Below are 19,605 nucleotides of genomic sequence, written 5' to 3' on the forward strand. Positions count from 1 at the left end.
GCCGACAGCCTTTGGCATGCTGGTGTCTTAGTTTTACAGCCGATAAGATGCTAGTTGGGAAACACGGCTCCTGACTGATACATATATGGCTCTGTTTACACTACGATGTCAGTCGCTGGACGTACTCCACAGGCACACGCACTCTGCATACTTTTTGTATGTTATAATGTAGACCTAATGGAGGCCGAATAAATGGAGGGCTATGGATACCCTTGTCTAAGGTCCAAAATGTGATCTAAACAGAGACTTCCCTGCACTGATACACTGTAACAACTTAAAGGGGTAATCCAACCCTTAGAGATCCTATCCCGTATCCAAAGGATAGGGGATAAGATGTCTGATCGTGGGGGTCCTGCCGCTGGGGACCCCCGCGATCTCCCTGCTGCACCCCAGACATCCGGTGTACGGAGCGAACTTTGCTCCGTGCAGGATGACTGACAACGCGGGGCGGAGGCTTGTGATGTCACGGCCACGCCCCGCTCATGACGTCGCGGCCACTCCCCGTTCGTGACGTCACAGCCACACCTCCTCAATGCAGGTCTATGGGAGGGGGCGTGACGGAGTCACGCCCCCTCCCATAGACTTGCATTGAGGGGGCGTGGCTGTGATGTCGCGAGCGGGGTGTAGCGTGACATCACAAGCTTCCGACGCTCTAAACGAATGCCCGGTGCAGCGGGGAGATCGTGGGGTCCCCAGCGGCAGGACCCCCGTGATCAGACATCTTATCTCCTATACTCCGGTGAAAACCTCTTTTTTTTTAAATCAACTGGTGCCAGAAAGTTAAACATATTTGTAAATGACTTCTATAAAAAAAAATCTTAATCCTTCCTGTACTTATTAGCTGCTGAATACTACAGAGGAAATTCTTTTCTTTTTGGAATGCTCTCTGATGACATCACGAGCACAGTTCTCTCTGCTGACGTTATTATAATAATAATAACGCTTTATTTATTGTTGTCCTTAGTGGGATTTGAACCCAAGTTCCCAGCACTGCAAGGCAGCAGTGCTAACCACTGAGCCACCATGCTGCCCTTAGCATACATCTGCTAAAATGGACAGAGATGTCAGCAGAGAGCACTGTGTTCGTGATGTCATCAGTGTTCCAAAAAGAAATTAATTTCCTCTGTAGCATTCAGCAGCTAATAAGTACTGGAAGGATTAAGATTTTTTTTAATAGAAGTAATTTACAAATATGTTTAACTTTCTGCCACCAGTTGATTTAAAAGAAAAAAGGTTTTCACCGGAGTAGCCCTTTAAGAGAATTTGTGCTACTAATGTGGAGAAATGTCTAGACTGGAAACAACTGTAACAAACCTTCAGCTGTGAGAAGTACCGGTTTTGCAAGCAAGGAAGCAAGAATAATCCCCTTCACAGGAAGCAAGCAGAGATGCTGAAACCTCCCAGTATGCACTGACCGACATACAATCATGTGATTGGCAGATTATGAAAACGAGCACAAAGAGGAGCTGCAGCAGCACTAACTGGCTGGCACGGCTGCCATTTTTTCCCCTCTTGTGTCTATTTTCATACTGTGCAATTGTGATAAATGAAATGACACAAATAGGGAGGAGGGGAAATACAATTATACATAGACGTCCTCAGTAATCACCAATGATGGAGACAACGTGATGTGAGGTGCAGGAGACGGGGGGGGGTTCACTTACTTATCTTCCCTTGAGTTCCACAGAAGAGAATGGAAATGTCATGGTTTCCATTCACTTCTTTGGGATTTTTATTATTGCACTTTTGTGAGTTACCAAAGTTTAGATGCTCAAATGTTCTTGTTCGGCCCGGAGTAATGGCCGCAGTTTCCTGGTGTCAATCTGGAAGTGATTGACAGGTCATTACGTCTGCCATGTTATTAGCCGGAACGGTGATAATGGGACTGACAGGCCGGAATATTAGGCAGATTTAGTAATTGAATATTTAGTGGGTACAAGGTTTTTCTCCTTTTCCTTGTAGGTGAAAGTCACTTAGTGATCCACCTACCGCACTGTCCATGTAGGCCTCGGTCCAGATTATATCGTGGTCATGGTTGATGACCATTGGCCGGCTCAGCACATGCAGGTATTCCATCACGTTCTCCTGGACATCGGCCAGCGTACTGATCTGTGTGTAGTATCCTAAAATAACAGAAAAGAAAGAAAAGCACAAGTGAAACCTCATATGTATTAAAGGGGTACTCCACCTCTAGACATCATATCCTCTATCCTAAGGATGGGGACCCCCGCGATCTCGGCTGCGGCACCCCAGACATCCGGTGCACAGAGCGAACTTTGCTCCGTGCCAAATGACTGGCGATGGGGGGCAGGGGGCTCGTGACATCACCCCGCTCGTGACGTTACGGTCACGCCCCCTCAATGCAAGTCTATAAGAGGGGGCGTGACGGTAGTCACGCCCCCTCCCATAAACTTATATTGAGGGGGCGTGGCTCGTGACATCACGACTACGCCTCACTCGTGACATCATGGTCATTCCCCCTCAATGCAAGTCTATTGGAGGGGGCGTGATGGTAGTCACACCCCCTCCCATAGACTTGCATTGAGGGGCGTGGCTCGTGACGTCATGGCTACACCTCACTCGTGACATCATGGTCACGCCCCCTCAATGCAAGTCTATGGGAGGGGGCGTGACGTAGTCACGCCCCCTCCCATAGACTTGCATTGAGGGGGCATGGCTCGTGACATCACAGTCACGCCCCTTCAATGCAAGTCTACTGGAGAGGGGCGTGATAGACTTGCATTGAGGGGCGTGGTCGTGACGTCACGTGTGGGGCGTGGCCGTGACATTACTAGTCTCCGGCGCTGCACCCAACACTCTAAACGAACACCGGGTGCAGCAGTGAGATCGCAGGGGTCCCCGATCAGACATCTTATCCCCTATCTTTTGGATAGGGGATAAGATGTCCAGGGGTGGAGTACCCCTTTTAAAGGGGTACTCCAGGTTATGCAAAACATAGCCTCTATCCATATGTCTGATCACGGGGGGGTCTGACTGCTGGGACCCCTTGCAATCTCCAAACTGGACCCCAGCTCAGACCAACACCTTCTGGGACATCGCAGCAGCCAGTGAGTAGAGACCGGTTCATCTTAAAAGATGGGGGCCGGAGCGCTCAGAGGTAAGAACCCGGATGCAGATCACAAGGGTTCCAGCAGTCAGACCCCACGTGATCAGACCTTTATTTCCTATCCTGTGCATAGGGGATAAGTGTCTGATCGCAGGGGGGGGGGGGGGGGTCTGACTGCTGGGACCCCCTGCGATCTTCAGAACTGGCTCTTACCTCTGAGTGCTCTGGCCATCACCCTCTGGGACAAACTGGTCTCAGGAGTGACGGCCCGCTCTGCCAGTCACCAGCTGAGGCGGGGGATCGCTGCAGCGTGTGAATGAAGACCAATTCATCTTGAAAGATGGGGGTCGGAGTGTTCAGAGGTAAGAGCCAGGCCCCGTTCTGCAGATCGGACCCCTCTGTGGATAACAAATCTCCTATTCTATACACATAAAAATATGCATCAGGGAGTTCATACCCTTATTGCTACATGCAATCCACTTCACATTCTCCGCAAATGTCACTTCTCTCCCTATAAGATAGGTGAACATCCGGACCTAGAAATAAAATAAACGGAGCATGTGTTAGTAGTATGTAAAAAAAAAAAAAGGCACCGCCATGGGATCCATAATCGCTCCTTGTAAATAAACTATTTTGAGTTGACTTAATAATAATTTTCAATGACAATTATAGGAGGTAAATAAAATAAATATGTGAGGTGGGTACATAAGATTCACATCCTACCCTCTTATCAGGCCAATTGTATTTTTCAAACACCGGCTCGTATTCCTCCACCGCGCCATCGGTGATCAGCATGATCGCCTGGTTACACAGCCCACCCTGACCGGCCTCTTGAAACTACAGTAACACAGAGCACAAGAACATTTTGTTATGGTGGTCACTTTCTTCAAAACAGATGTTGCTCACAGATCAGCCTCCCCCATCCCCTGGGGAAGGACCTTTGTAAAGGTCACAGAGCACACCCAGTAACTTTTCCCATTCATTTCAATGAGACAGCTAGTGTCTATTGTTGCCTTTGACCATGCAGTAAAGCATATGTCTAAATGCTGTTAAAGGGGTACTCCGCCCATGGCATCTTATCCCCTATCCAAAGGATAGGGGATAAGATGTTAGATCGCCGCGGTCCTGCTGCTGGGGACCCCGGGGATCGCCGCTGCGGCACCCCGCCATCATTACTGCACAGAGCAAGTTCGCTCTGTGCGTAATGACGGGCGATACAGGGGCTGGAGCAGCGCGACGTCATGGCTCCGCCCCTCATGACATCACGGCCCGTCCCCTTAATGCAGGTCTATGGCAGGGGGCGTGACGACCGCCACGCCCCCTCCTATAGACTTGTATTGACGGGGGCGGGCCATGACGTAACGATGCTCCGGCCCCTGTACTGCCCCTCATTACGTGCAGAGCGATCTCGCTCTGCACAGTAATGATAGCGGGGTGCTGCAGGAGCGATCCCCGGGGTCCCCAGCAGCGGGCCCGCGGCGATCTAACATCTTATCCCCTATCCTTTGGAGGGGCGGAGTACCCCTTTAAGATCAGTGGAGGCAAGATGGCTCCCCTCATGAAAATAAAAAGATAAAATTACATGTTTCGTTATCTGATTCCTATAATTAGGGAAAAAAAACGAATCTAGGCGATACAGTCCCTGTGATAGATACGGAATCCCAGCTCTCTCCCTCAAGCCCGAAGCGCCCGGACTGGCGTGGGCAGCGCCTGGAATGGATAGCAAGAAAAAGTGGAATGTCCAGCGCAAATAGATCCAACGGAGCAGTTTATTATAGAATAAAACCTCAGTACACGGACATCGTGGGCACAAGTGACGCGTTTCGGCTCGCCAAGTGGGCCTTAGTCATACATTTGTATGACTAAGGCTCACTTGGCGGAACGAAACGCGTCACTTGTGCCCACGATGTCCGTGTACTGAGGTTTTATTCTATAATAAACTGCTCCGTTAGATCTTTTTGCGCTGGACACTCCCTATAATGGTACATCCTGCTACCAAGATTAGAGTTACCTCTGATCCTGGATGTTTAACCCCTTTATCTTTTTAGATCTAAGAAGTTTGATAAATAAAAGGGGTTTTGCAAGCACAGATGGCAGTCAGGGGTCTGATAGAGGCCCCCCAGAACTGCAGGCCCCCCAGGCAGGACCTAATAGTTTTACACAAGCAACAATCACTTCTGCAGGATAAGAAACGTTGCCCCCCTGTAATATCCATTGATGGGGGCACTTACCTCCCTCAGGATCTTAAACGCCTCAATAAGAGCCTTGTTGACGGTGCCCACACCTTTGGCCTGTAATTCATCTACCAGCTGCTTGAAGTGCTGTAAAAATGAAAAGGGAGAGTAGGAAAAGGAATGATAAACTGGGATATACTGGTCCCCGATGCTTTCTATACACACTGGACAGAAGTAGTGATATATATATATATACATACACAGTGGTCCCTCAACATACGATGGTAATTCGTTCCAAATGGACCATCATTTGTTGAAACCATCGTATGTTGAGGGATCCGTGCAATGTAAAGTATAGGACATTGGTCTACAACCTGCGGACCTCCAGATGTTGCAAAACTACAACACCCAGCATGCCCGGACAGCCAACGGCTGTCCGGGCATGCTGGGAGTTGTAGTTTTGCAACATCTGGAGGTCCGCAGGTTGAAGACCACTCGTATAGGACCGTCCCCGCTGCCCGGGATGTCGCCCTCCATCGGTGTCGCCGCGTCCCCGGGGTGTCCCCGACGCTCCGGCAAGACCTCTGCTTCCCGAGGATCCTCGCTCTCCGTCGCCGCCATCACGTCGCTACGCAGCCCGCTCCTATTAGATGACGGGACGGCGTGCGCAGCGACGTGATAACGACTATGGAGAGCGCGGACGATGTAGGGGATCCCGAAGAGGACGCGCCGGAGCCCCGAGGACAGGTAAGTGATCGTCAGCGGACCACACGGGGCACCGTAAACGGCTATCCGGTGGCAGCTGAAGCAGTCTGCGCTGCCGGATAGCCGTTTATGCAATGGCCCCGACATACAAAAGCATCGTATGTTGATGCCGCCTCTGAGAGTGATCGTATGCTGAAATGATCGTATGTCGGGGCCATCGTAGGTCGGTGGGGGTCACTGTATATGTGTGTAACAATGTCCAAGTTACCCTTTTTCTCTTATAACCTGCCCCCTCATTACAAAGACAACGCATCATTGCAAGTAGTTTAATTAAACAACTTTTTTGTGTACACAGATCCTATGCAGACCTATGTGTATCCATGGTAACAGACTACAAATAAATCCTGTGTAGTCGGATTCCATAGTCATGTCTAATTCCCTTCCATTGTTTTTACTAACATATTATCGATCGCTTACGAGAAGTAAGGAAAAGATAAAAAAATAAACCCTGTGTAGTCTGATCCTGCCAGTCATGCGTTACGCATGACTGGCAGGATCAGACTACACAGGGTTTATTTGTAGTCTGTTACCATGGAAACATATAGGTCTGCATAGGTTCTGTATGCACGAAACAATAGGAAAATATAATATAGATTATATGAAAAGCTCTGCCTGAAATAAAACCAGAATGGAAGAAGACTAATCAGTGACTTACCTCCCGATTATCTCTGTCGGCCTGCACCAAAATTCCCTTAAAACACGGCTCAATGTAATGGACGTAGTCATTGTACTGGAGAAAAGAGCACAGGAGGAACAGTTACATTAAGATTGTGGCTCATGACGTCTTTAGGATGTGTAGAATTTTTACTGCATTGCATGTTGGCTGTTTTTGTGGCGATTTTTATAAATTGCACTAAAATTTCATTTTTTTTTTACTGTAATCTGAACAATTTCTGTAAAAAAGGAACATTTTTGCTGTGATTAAGGGAAAAGGAAATCAAAACCTGAAAAAAGAAAAAAATGCTACATGTAAACATAGTCTCAGGGGAGGTGTATAACTACTTTATATCCTGATCCCATAGAGATAGCAGCAGCAGTATACAGGCAGAGCTGGAGGGGAGGGGTATAAGTACTATATATCCTGATCCCATAGAGATAGAAGCAGCAGTATACAGATAGAGCTGGAGGGGAGGGGTATAACTACTATATATCCTGATCCCATAGAGATAGCAGCAGCAGTATACAGGCAGAGCTGGAGGGGAGGGGTATAACTACTATATATCCTGATCCCATAGAGATAGCAGCAGCAGTAGTATACAAATAGAACTGGGAGGAGGTGTATAACTGCTATATATCCTGATCTCATAGAGGTAGCAGCAGTATACAGACAGAGCTGGAGGGGTATAACTACTATATATCCTGATCCCATAGAAATAGCAGCAGTATACAGATAGAGCTGGAGGGGAGGTGTACAACATATATATATATATATATATATATATATATATAGACACATATACCGATCCTATGGAGACTGCAGCAGCAGTATAAAGACAGAGCTGGGAAGTGGAGTCTATAACTACTATATATCCTGATCTCATAGATATAGAAGCAGCAGGATAGAATTGGGAAGGGAAGTGCAGAACTGATATATATATATATATGTATTTATATATATACTGATCTCATAGAGATTGAAGCAGCAGTATAAAGATAGAGTTGGGAGGGGGTCTGGGAGCTAAGAGAAGGGATCTGAAAAGTGATGATGTAATTCAGTTTACAGGAAGTCAGCATACCCAGGACTGATCATTAAACACTGTGCTTTTCTGTGGGTCAGACTGGTGATCACAAGACCCAGTTGCAGCAATGTACAGTCATGGCCGTAAATGTTGTCCCCCCTGACATTTTTCAAGAAAAAAATATTTCCCAAAGAAAAGGATTGCAGTAACACATGTTTTGCTATCCACATGTTTATTCCCTTTGTGTGTATTGGAACTAAACCAAAAAAGGAGGAAAAAAAGCAAATTGGACATAATGTCACCAAACTCCAAAAATGGGCTGGAAAAAATTATTGGCACCCTTAACTTAATATTTGGTTGCACCCTTTAGAAAAAATAAGTGAAATCAGTGTCTTCCTATAACCATCAATAAGCTCCTTACACCTCTCAGCCGTAATGTTGGACCACTCTTCCTATAACCATTAATAAGCTTCTTACACCTCTCAGCCGGAATGTTGGACCACTCTTCCTATAACCATCAATAAGCTTCTTACACCTCTCAGCCGGAATGTTGGACTCTTCCTTTACAAACTGCTCCAGGTCTCTTATTGGAAGGCGCCTTTTCCCAACAGTAATTTTAGGATCTCTCCACAGGTGATCAATGGGATTTAGATCTGGACTCATTGCTGACACTTCAGAACTCTCCAGCACTTTGTTGTCATCCATTTCTGGGGGCTTTTTGACGTATGTTTGGGGTCATTGTCCTGCTGGAAGACCCAAGATCTCGGACACAAACCCAGCTTTCTGACACTGGGCTGTACAGTGCGACCCAAAATCCATTGGTAATCCTCAGATTTCATGATGTCTTGTACACATTCAAGGCCCCCAGTGCCAGAGGCAGCAAAACAACCCAAAACATCACTGACCTCCCCCATATGTCACTGTAGGTACTGTGTTCTTTTCTTTGTAGGCCTCATTACGTTTTCGGTAAACAGTAGAATGATTTGCTTTACCAAAAAGCTCTATCTTGGTCTCATCTGTCCACAAGACGTTTTCCCAGAAGGATTTTGGTTACTCAAGTTCATTTTGGTAAAATGTAGTCTTGCTTTTTTATGTCTCTGTGTCAGCAGTGGGGTCCTCCTGGGTCTCCTCCATAGTGGGGTCCTCCTGGGTCTCCTCCATAGTGGGGTCCTCCTGGGTCTCCTCCATAGTGGGGTCCTCCTGGGTCTCCTCCATAGTGGAGGTCCTCCTGGGTCTCCTCCATAGTGGGGGTCCTCCTGGGTCTCCTCCATAGTGGGGTCCTCCTGGGTCTCCTCCATAGTGGGGTCCTCCTGGGTCTCCTCCATAGTGGGGTCCTCCTGGGTCTCCTCCATAGTGGGGTCCTCCTGGGTCTCCTCCATAGCGTTTCATTTCATTTATATGTGGACTGATAGTTCGCGCTGACACTGATGCTCCCTGAGCCTGCAGGACAGCTTGAATATCTTTGGAACTTGTTTGGGGCTGCTTATCCACCATCCGGACTATCCTGCGTTGACACCTTTCATCAGTTTTTCTCTTCCGTCCACGCCCAGGGAGATTATCTACAGTGCCATGGGTTGTAAACTTCTTGATAATGTTGCGCACTGTGGACAAAGGCAAATCTAGATCTCTGGAGATGGACTTGTAGTTGATATTTTTCCACAATTTTGGTTCTCAATTCCTCAGACAGTTCTCTTCTCCTCTTTCTGTTGTCCATGCTTAGTGTGGTACACACAGACACACAATGCAAAGACTAAGTGAACTTCTCTCCTTTTTATCTGCTTTCAGGTGTTATTTTTATATTGCCCACATCTGTTACTTGCCCCAGGTGAGTATAAAGGAACATCACAGGCTGGAAACAATCTTATTTATCCACAATTATGAAAGGTGCCAATAATTGTGTCCGGACCATTTTTGGAGTTTGGTGATATTATGTCCAATTTGCTTTTTTTCCTCCTTTTTTGGTTTAGTTCCAATACACACAAAGGGAATAAACATGTGTATAGCAAAACCTGTGTTACTGCAATCCTTTCCTGGGAGAAATACTTCATTTTCTAGAATAAATTCAGGAATCTGTGCTGGAATAAAACAGATGGTGCTGTAGCACTATTGATGGCGAGTTTGCATGACATGAGCAAAAAAAAAAACCTGGAATGCATATTTATGCTTTATATAAATGTACAGTATAAACTGGAAATGACTTACCGCAATGATGTTAACAAAGTCGTTCTCCCCCAGCGTGTCTAGCAGGGTGTTGATGGTGTGCTTGGCGATGGTCATCCTCAGCCCCTTCATGCTGCCGCTGATGTCCACCACAATCACTATGTCCTTTGGAGAGGTGGCTGCTTGGATGTACCTTCACATAGGAGGATAGTGAGAGGGTTAGCTGTACAGAAGGACTACAACTCCCAGCATTCACAGCCAGGGGATATAGGAAGTCTAATAGGACAGTTGGGTCTTGATTATCCAAAATACAATGAAGTAAAATGAGTTGTACTCACCACCCCCGATTTCTGCAGTCAAATGAGATCACCCCGTTATCATCTGGGACCCATTTGATCCCTACAACACAAAGAACAGGTGCAGATCATATAGAGAGATTGGTGCAATCTGCATTTCCATTCACTAGTGGTAGGATCTCTGGTGACGGTGAACATTGGTGATTCAATCTAGTGAATGACAACAAAAGTAAAAATTTTCCTCCTTACCTGGATAGAGCCGGAAGAATCCAGTGGAGCTGCCGAAATACTGCCAGGTCAGCGTGGGGTCCCTCTGGAAGTTGTCCACAAACACAGGATTTAATGCTTCCGACATGTACACCCCATTGAGGATATCCAGATCTGAGGGAATATATGAGAACATTAGATGTAAAGAGGCTTCATGTAACATCTAGAGCTGCATTCCTAATTCTGCTTCCTCTCCGGCTGTGGGGTCACGACCCGTCTATAGTAAATCTCCTGCACTCTACGGCCTATACCAGGTCTTTCCAACCATTTTCAGCTCGGAAATTCTTACCGCTGGGAACACCGGCTCCCTTCACCCACCCCCGTATATATAGCTTGCTCCATGTAGGTAGGCCTGGCCTGTAGGTAGTTTGTCCCTGTAGGTAGTTTGCCCCCTATATGTAAGACGCTTCTGTAGGTAGTTTGCCCCTATATGTAAGATCCTTCTGTAGGTAGATTGCCCCCTATATGTAAGATCCTTCTGTAGGTAGTTTGCCCCGATATGTAAGATGCTTCTGTAGGTAGTTTGCCCCCTATATGTAAGATGCTTCTGTAGGTAGTTTGCCCCTATATGTAAGATCCTTCTGTAGGTAGTTTGCCCCTATATGTAAGATGCTTCTGTAGGTAGTTTTCCCCCTATATGTAAGATGCTTCTGTAGCTACTTTGCCCCTATATGTAAGACGCTTCTGTAGGTAGTTTGCCCCCTATATGTAAGATCCTTCTGTAGGTAGTTTGCCCCTATATGTAAGATGCTTCTGTAGGTAGTTTGCCCCCTATATGTAAGATCCTTCTGTAGGTAGTTTGCCCCTATATGTAAGATCCTTCTGTAGGTAGTTTGCCCCTATATGTAAGATCCTTCTGTAGGTAGTTTGCCCCTATATGTAAGACGCTTCTGTAGGTAGTTTGCCCCTATATGTAAGACGCTTCTGTAGGTAGTTTGCCCCTATATGTAAGACGCTTCTGTAGGTACTTTGCCCCTATATGTAAGATCCTTCTGTAAGTAGTTTGCCCCTATATGTAAGATCCTTCTGTAGGTAGTTTGCCCCTATATGTAAGATCCTTCTGTAGGTACTTTGCCCCTATACGTAAGATCCTTCTGTAGGTAGTTTGCCCCTATATGTAAGATCCTTCTGTAGGTAGTTTGCCCCTATATGTAAGATCCTTCTGTAGGTAGTTTGCCCCTATATGTAAGATCCTTCTGTAGGTACTTTGCCCCTATATGTAAGATCCTTCTGTAGGTAGTTTGCCCCTATATGTAAGATCCTTCTGTAGATAGTTTGCCCCTATATGTAAGATGCTTCTGTAGGTACTTTGCCCCTATATGTAAGACGCTTCTGTAGGTAGTTTGCCGCAGTAGGTAGTTTTCCCCTGTATATAGGAGGCCCCCCTGTACTTATCTTGCCCCCTGTATGTAGCTCTCCCCCTGGATATAGGGACCCAGTACCTATCTTGCCCCCTGAATCTAACTCTCCGCCTGCATATAGGGAACCCTGTACCTATCTTGCCCCCTGAATGTAGCTCTCCCCCCTGTATATAGGGACCCTGTACCTATCTTGCCACCTGTATGTAGCTCTCCCCCTGTATATAGGGAACCCTGTACCTATCTTGCCCCCTGAATGTAGCTCTCCCCCTGTATATAGGGTACCCAGTACTTATCTTGCCCCCTGTATGTAGGGCACCCAGTACCTATCTTGCCCCCTGTAAGTAGCTTTCCCCCGTAGTTACCTTTCCCCCTGTATATAGGGTACCCTCTACTTATCTTGCCCCCTGTAAGTACCTTTCCCCCCGTATATAGGGTTCCCTGTATTTACCTTCCCCCTGTAGATAGTTTACCCCCTCGTAAAAAATTCCCCACAGTCATCGGCCTCTTTTCCATCCTCATTCTGCGGCCGTTGGAGGCTGCAGGACACTTCTTTAACTACAGGACTTGCAGAATGACATCATCATGCATCATGGAAGTCATGCCTCTAGTGACCGTAGTCACTAGAGGTCAGAAACCCCTGGAGACCTGAGATACGCTAGGATTCCCTACGTGTCCCGTCGCCATCTTCCACACCCGACTGCCGCGACTCACCTGGAGGGTCTTCATGGCACACCAGGGGCCTATATCAAAGTAATCTTACCCAACATATGACTTTCCAGTTGTAGTTTTGCAATAGTAGAGAGTAACGGGTCAGGGAACCTTGCAATAAAGGCTACTATTGAGCATCAGGTACTAACCAGCAACTCCCCTCCTGTTCTGTGGGGGCAGCACCGCTCACCTTTGTTGTAGACATTGGTCGGCAGCTGGATGTTGCTGAGGGAGGTGTTCACCATGAGGTTATTAAAGTGCTCATTGGTTTCCAGGATGAATTCCTTCCCGAGCTCCACGTAATTATCGTTCTCGTCTTTCTCATTAATCCTCACTGAGTTATAATACTCGAACTACAAAGGAGACGAAAAGACGGATAATACACGGGAGAACCCCGCTTTACAATTACCTAAAGTAATATAAAGGGGTACTCTGCCCCTAGACATCTTGTCCCCTATCCAAAGGATAGGGGATAAGATGTCTGATTTTGGGGGTCCAGCCACTGGGGACCCCCGCGATCTTGGTTGCGGCACCCCAGACATCTGATGCGAACTTCGCTCCGTGCTGGATGACTGGCGATGTGGGGCGGAGGGTTGTGACGTCACGGCCGCGCCACGCTGGTGGTGTCACGGCCATGCCCCCTCATTGCAAGTCTATGGGAGGGGGCGTGACAGCTGTCACGCCCCCTCCCATAGACTTGCAATGAGGGGGCGTGGCCGTGACGTCAAGAGCGGGGCACGGCCGTGACTACACAGGCCTCCGGCGCTGCACCTGGCGCTCTAAACGAATGCCGGGTGCAGTAGGGAGATCGAGGGGGTCCCCCGCGATCAGACATCTTATCCCCTATCCTTTGGATAGAGGACAAGATGTCTAGGGGCGGAGTACCCATTTAACTTTTTAAAATTTTAGGTTCTCTTCATTTAAAGTTAAAGCGGTACTCCGGGGGAATAAAACTCATCCCCTATCCACAGGATGATAAGTTTTATTTCCATGGAGTACCTTTACTTAACTTTTCTTAAAGTGAGCCAAGAATCTTCTGTATTGAAGCCTGTACTGAATCCCGTCTCTAAGGGTGGGGGTCAGAGCGCGCAGTGGAAAAGTAAATAGCCGGCCCCAGTACAGGAGATTGCAGGGGGCCCCAGGGATCGGATTCCTCCCCCCCCACGATTAGAAACTTATCCCCTATCCTGTGGAGTATCTCTTTAAGTTTTCGTTAAAAGTAGGTGCTTGTTTAACAACTGTAATACCCCCACATATAGTAGTGTCACAGTGCTTGTGATGGGACTTCCTGTGCAGTTTTTGGCACAGGAAGTCGCTGTCTGAGCCATTGTCTCAATGTCTCCATGCCACGGTAGTAGCTGCTTACTATAGATTGCCAAATCTAATGTAGTGTGGGAGGTGATGAGTAGTCGGGGGGGTTCCTTATTGTTGCCTGAGGTCCTGCTGGGACTTCCTGCTGTGAGAGGGGCAGAGGGAGCTGCTCCAGATCATGGCTGGACACAGAGTAGTTCATATGGCTGCACCAGGGCCACTTACTTGTTACACTGGTGTACAGATCCTTAGTCATGTCTATGAAGGGGTCGGATCTCCACCAACCAATCAAACATCCAACAAGACACTCACCTCTAGGGTCGCATTATATTCGTGATTCAGGTCCGCGTCTTCTGCCGCTTCCACCAATCTCTAGAGAGAAGTAATGAGAACAAATCTGAGCAGAGATTTTATAACGCCGCCTACGACCACCCGAAAAGGTATAATAAACACAATTAATAAACAACGACATTAAAAAACACTGCTACCTCCACAGCCTCCACCTTCCTCCGCAGCATACTCTCCATCTCTTCTGAGAACTTCCTGACCAGATCTAATCCATCCACCTCCTCAATGCTCAGCGTGGGCTCCACATCCTTGTACTTCTGTAGGAGACCAGAGCAGAGCCATATAAATTACTACCGCCAGAAGATATTCACTCATACCTGCAGAAATCAATATTTATGTCTATAGAGGAGCAGTATTATAGGAGTTATATTCTTGTATATAGGAGCAGTATTATAGAAGTTATATTCTTGTATATAGGGGGCAGTATTATAGTAGTTATATTCTTGTATATAGGAGCAGTATTATAGTAGTTATATTCTTGTATATAGGGGCAGTATTATAGTAGTAATATTCTTGTATATAGGAGCAGTATTATAGTAGTTATATTCTTGTATATAGGAGGCAGTATTATAGTAGTTATATTCTTGTATATATGAGCAGTATTATAGTAGTTATATTCTTGTATATAGGGGCAGTATTATAGTAGTTATATTCTTGTATATAGCAGTATTATAGTAGTTATATTCTTGTATATAGGAGCAGTATTATAGTAGTTATATTCTTGTATATAGGAGCAGTATTATAGGAGTTATATTCTTGTATATAGGAGCAGTATTATAGCAGTTATATTCTTGTATATAGGAGCAGTATTATAGTAGATATATTCTTGTATATAGGAGCAGTATTATAGTAGATATATTCTTGTATATAGGAGCAGTATTATAGTAGTTATATTCTTGTATATAGGAGCAGTGTTATAGTAGTTATATTCTTGTATATAGGGGGCAGTATTATAGTAGTTATATTCTTGTATATAGGAGGCAGTATTATAGTAGTTATATTCTTGTATATAGGAGCAGTATTATAGTAGTTATATTCTTGTATATAGGAGCAGTATTATAGTAGTTATATTCTTGTATATAGGAGCAGTATTATAGTAGTTATATTCTTGTATATAGGAGCAGTATTATAGTAGTTATATTCTTGTATATAGGAGCAGTATTATAGTAGTTATATTCTTGTATATAGGAGCAGTATTATTGTAGTTATAGTCTTGTAAAATACGGTAAATAGAATACAAAGGTCTATGAATGAACACTGCAGAGCGTCTTCCATCATTAGTAAGGGCAGATTTTCTGTTCGTGGAATGGCTCAGCAGAGGCTTATGGGAAAGCATTTGGCAGGAGACCCACGTGGAGATAACATTCTGTCAGATTATGTGAATCACTAGTAACCCATTAATCTCCCCTCCCCAGTATACATGACTGTATATAGTAAAATAAATGATTAACCATTTCATTCTCAGGATTTATCAAATTCTAACAATATTATTGATCTGTTGCCATATATAGTTTTCAATACTTTTCCTAAATTATATCTGGGAAAGCTGTGTGACTATTAATATGGCGGCCATTACATCCTCTGCATCCCGGTTGTCACCCAACTTTCCTAGAACCCTGAAAGCCTGATTTATGTTGTGTTGTACTTCATTCCCCAACACAAGTACTGTGCACTGTGGCACAACTAAACAGATTTGCCATCTGGACACTAGGACTCCTGGGTGAAAAAGCCGAAAAAAGTGCCATCCAGCTTTCCTAGGAACAAAATGGCTGTCATGACGCTGCAGACACTAATCCTCCTGATTCACATATAGCAGATTACAGCCTCTATAATCAGGTATGGAAGAACCAACAGCTGCTCCGCTATGGAGAGGAGAGGGATGCGGGCTCGGGGTTTAGAGTCTCCCCGCCATGTCGTCATATATTTTATACCGTATGATTTGGTCTCACGACGCCCATAGTCGGCCCTCCAGGAGAGTATTGTCACACACTGACAATACTGCTGTTCGTGGCACGTGTGTGTGTCACACTAATCCCAGCCCTGGTTATTCTTAATCCGGCCGGGCTAGCTGTCCCCGTAGAGGTCATATGACCCACTTAATACCGCGACACATGATCGGCGCTGAGAATGTGGGGCACATCACTGCGTCTAGCCCGGGAGTAATGTGTACAGTGGTATGGCGCTGGTCACCGAACACAGGATAGTAAAGCAATAAAGTGTGTCTAAGACAGTGTTTTTGCAACAGGGTGCCTCCAGCTGTTGCAAAACTACAAATCCCAGCATGCTTTGGCTGTCCAGGCATGCTGAGAGTTGTAGTTTTGCAACAACTGGAGGCACCCTGGTTGGGAAACGCAAGTCTAACGTACACATACGTCTGATGTGTACCACAATATGTACCACAACAAGTCCAATGAGGTTCAACGTTGCATATGTTTCTATCATATAGGTTTTTAGTATATATTTCTATATGATTACATGCGGTTTAAATGTATACCTTTTTTCTTTTCTTTTTTTGTTAATATGTTGACTGTAAAACCAGAAATAAAAAGAAAAAACACAACATGTAGACCTATAGCCCCAATACATCACTAATGTACTTCTATAGGAAAAAATCTCAGATGTTTATATACATTTATACTTTTCTATAGCTCAAACATATGCACCAAAATGAGACCAATTTGCCTTAATGTTACATACGTTTTTATGGTATATGTTTGTATACGATTGCATACATTTTAGAAAGAATTTGGGGGAGGGGGGGTTAATATTTTAAACTATGTAAAACCGGGTGGAGGAGACACGTTTTAAACATATACAGACATAGACCTATACCCCCCCCCCCCCCCCATACATCACTAATATACTTCTATGGGTAAAAATGCAGAAATCTCCTATACCACAAACGTATGCCCCAAAACGAGGACAATATGGCTTAATGTGAGGTTTTCTTGGATGTCTTTTTTATTGTATGTGTTTGTATACATTTAAAACAATTATTTTATTTTTTTATTAATATGTTACATTTTGGAAAAACTGTAAAGGCAGAAAAAAGAAGTATACGGTTCAAAGGGGTACTCCGCCCCTAGACATCTTATCCCCTATTCCACCGCTGGAACCCCCGCAATCTCTGCTGCGGCACCGCAGACATCAGGTGCACGGTGCAACTTTGCTCCGTGCCTGATGACTAAGGATGCGGCGCTGATATCACGGCCATGCCCCCTTGTGATGTCACCACGCCCCTCCCATAGACTTACATTGAGGGGGTGTGCCAGTGACATCACAAGGGGGCATAGCCGTAACGTCACGAGCCTCCGATGCAGCAGCCGGCGTTCTAAACGAACGCCGGGTGCTGAAGGGAGATCGCGGGGGGGCGACATCTTATCCCCTGTCCTAGCCAACCGTACAGAGGACAAAACTTAGCCAAACGGCGACTGCAGGTTGCATGGCAAATATGGTGGTCACCGCATATATAAGTCCCGTTTGCCAATGGGACGGCGCATATGTCCGTAGCAAATTGCCACAGAAGTAAGCGCCGACTTCGGGTTAATTGTGCTCCGTTTTTCTCCCTATATTTCCTCAGTGTGAACTTACCCTTATAGTGCTCTGTATAATGTCAGCCTTACTCTCCCCCCACGTACCTTCTGTAGGAGAAGCGACCCCGAGTATTTCGTGACCACGGCATACATCTCGCTGCCAAATGTGTCCGCCCAGAGCTTCACCCTATGAACAAAGGAGAAGACATTGTTAACAAACGTGGCCTGATACTTAGAGAGGACATAGTTATAAATAAAGTTTTATTGAAGAGAGCAGTGGATGCACTGACATACTAGGCCTCAGCTGTCAGGAAATCTTGTTGTCAATAGCAACCAATCAGCTTTCACTTTCTCACTGTAGTTTAGAATATTAAAGCTGAGCTCTGATTGGTTGCTGTGAGCAGTCATATGGGCCCAGTAGGTGTGATGCTCACTTCAAAACTTTATTTATACAGTCAACGCCTACACAGCACCGCTATATGGTGAAATGTGTCCGTACATATGGATCGCACGCAGTGTGCACAGAGGCTAATACTGACCCAACCACCATAGTCACCAGTCACTGCCCTCCACGACAGGATTAGATACAGCCAGGGGCGTAGCTATAGGGGGTGCAGAGGTAGGGGGTCCCCAAAGCACATCTGCCCCATAAGAGACCAGTATTTTAATTTTCATATTTTGCATCAGGGCCCAGAAGCCACAAGCTACACCTCTGAATACAGCAGCTCAGCAGTCAGTATCACACAGAATAGGATTAGATACATAGGCGCAGTAAACAGTATCACGCACAACAAAATTAGATACAGGAGCTCAGCAGTCAGTAATGCATCAGAGGCTTAGATATACAAAGCTGAGCAGTCAGTATCACATATCACAGGCTTAGATACGAAAGCTAAGCAGTTTCCTATAACAGTAGACAATATCACACCTCATAGGCTTAGATACACAGCTCGACAGACAGTATCAGGTTACGCTTAGATACACAAAACTCAGCAGTCAGTCTTGATTAAAAAAAAATAGATTTAGGCTTTCTGTGTTTACACATTTCATAGGCTTAGATACACAGCTCAGCAGACATTAGAAAACATGACAGAATTAGATACATAGCTGAGCAGGCAGTATCACTCCTCATAGGTTTAGATAAGCTAAGCAGACAATATTGAAGAATAAAATCAGATTCCGGCCTCCTGAACATTACATTCTCAGTCTACACATTCCTAGTGGGGGGGGGGGACCTACCAAATTGACGGAGCCATGAGAAGACCGATAGGGAATCCGGAGATGTACGTGTATGTAGGTATAGAGTTAGATACCAAATGATGCATGATAAAGTTGATAAATGTATATTAGTGACGGTCTCCCGAAGACCCTGAGATATTCCACCGCTGTATTACACACAAAAGGCTTAGATACATGACTTAGCACCACATAATGCGGTATATCCTACACCGCATATGTTAATCACGTCAGCTTCAGTAGTCGTTCATATTCACTTTTCTACAAATATCTCATGTGGCGTCTATTCCTTTGATACAATTCATGCTGTGGAGGCAGAATATATATGTGTATTGCAATGTTGCCCAACCAAGGTGCCTACAGCTGTTGCAAAACAACAACTCACAGGATGCCTGACTGACACACTACTACAGGGGTCACCTGAGACTGACACACTACTACAGGGGTCACCTACAACTGACACACTACTACAGGGGGTCACCTACAACTGATACACTACTACAGGGGGTCACCTACAACTGATACACTACTACAGGGGGTCACCTACAACTGATACACTACTACAGGGGGTCACCTACAACTGATACACTACTACAGGGGGTCACCTACAACTGATACACTACTACAGGGGGTCACCTACAACTGATACACTACTACAGGGGGTCACCTACAACTGATACACTACTACAGGGGGTCACCT

General features: G+C 45.6%; 1 protein-coding gene across 1 annotated transcript in view; it reads right to left on the bottom strand.

Moving 5' to 3' along the window:
- The window catches only part of CACNA2D4 (calcium voltage-gated channel auxiliary subunit alpha2delta 4), a 256,253-nt gene that overhangs the window by 216,905 nt on the left and 19,743 nt on the right, over positions 1-19,605 (bottom strand). The window contains exons 2-13 of the mRNA XM_056517887.1: positions 17,775-17,856; positions 14,277-14,393; positions 14,101-14,160; positions 12,668-12,830; positions 10,391-10,522; positions 10,184-10,244; positions 9,888-10,038; positions 6,662-6,736; positions 5,299-5,388; positions 3,791-3,904; positions 3,525-3,603; positions 1,990-2,123 (exon numbers count right to left, since the gene is read on the bottom strand). Coding sequence (XP_056373862.1) covers positions 1,990-2,123; positions 3,525-3,603; positions 3,791-3,904; positions 5,299-5,388; positions 6,662-6,736; positions 9,888-10,038; positions 10,184-10,244; positions 10,391-10,522; positions 12,668-12,830; positions 14,101-14,160; positions 14,277-14,393; positions 17,775-17,856 — 1,258 coding nt within the window. The remainder of the gene's footprint in view (positions 1-1,989; positions 2,124-3,524; positions 3,604-3,790; positions 3,905-5,298; positions 5,389-6,661; positions 6,737-9,887; positions 10,039-10,183; positions 10,245-10,390; positions 10,523-12,667; positions 12,831-14,100; positions 14,161-14,276; positions 14,394-17,774; positions 17,857-19,605) is intronic.

The sequence above is a fragment of the Hyla sarda genome, chromosome 4 (genome assembly GCF_029499605.1).
Source record: "Hyla sarda isolate aHylSar1 chromosome 4, aHylSar1.hap1, whole genome shotgun sequence".
NCBI classification, from domain to species: domain Eukaryota; kingdom Metazoa; phylum Chordata; class Amphibia; order Anura; family Hylidae; genus Hyla; species Hyla sarda.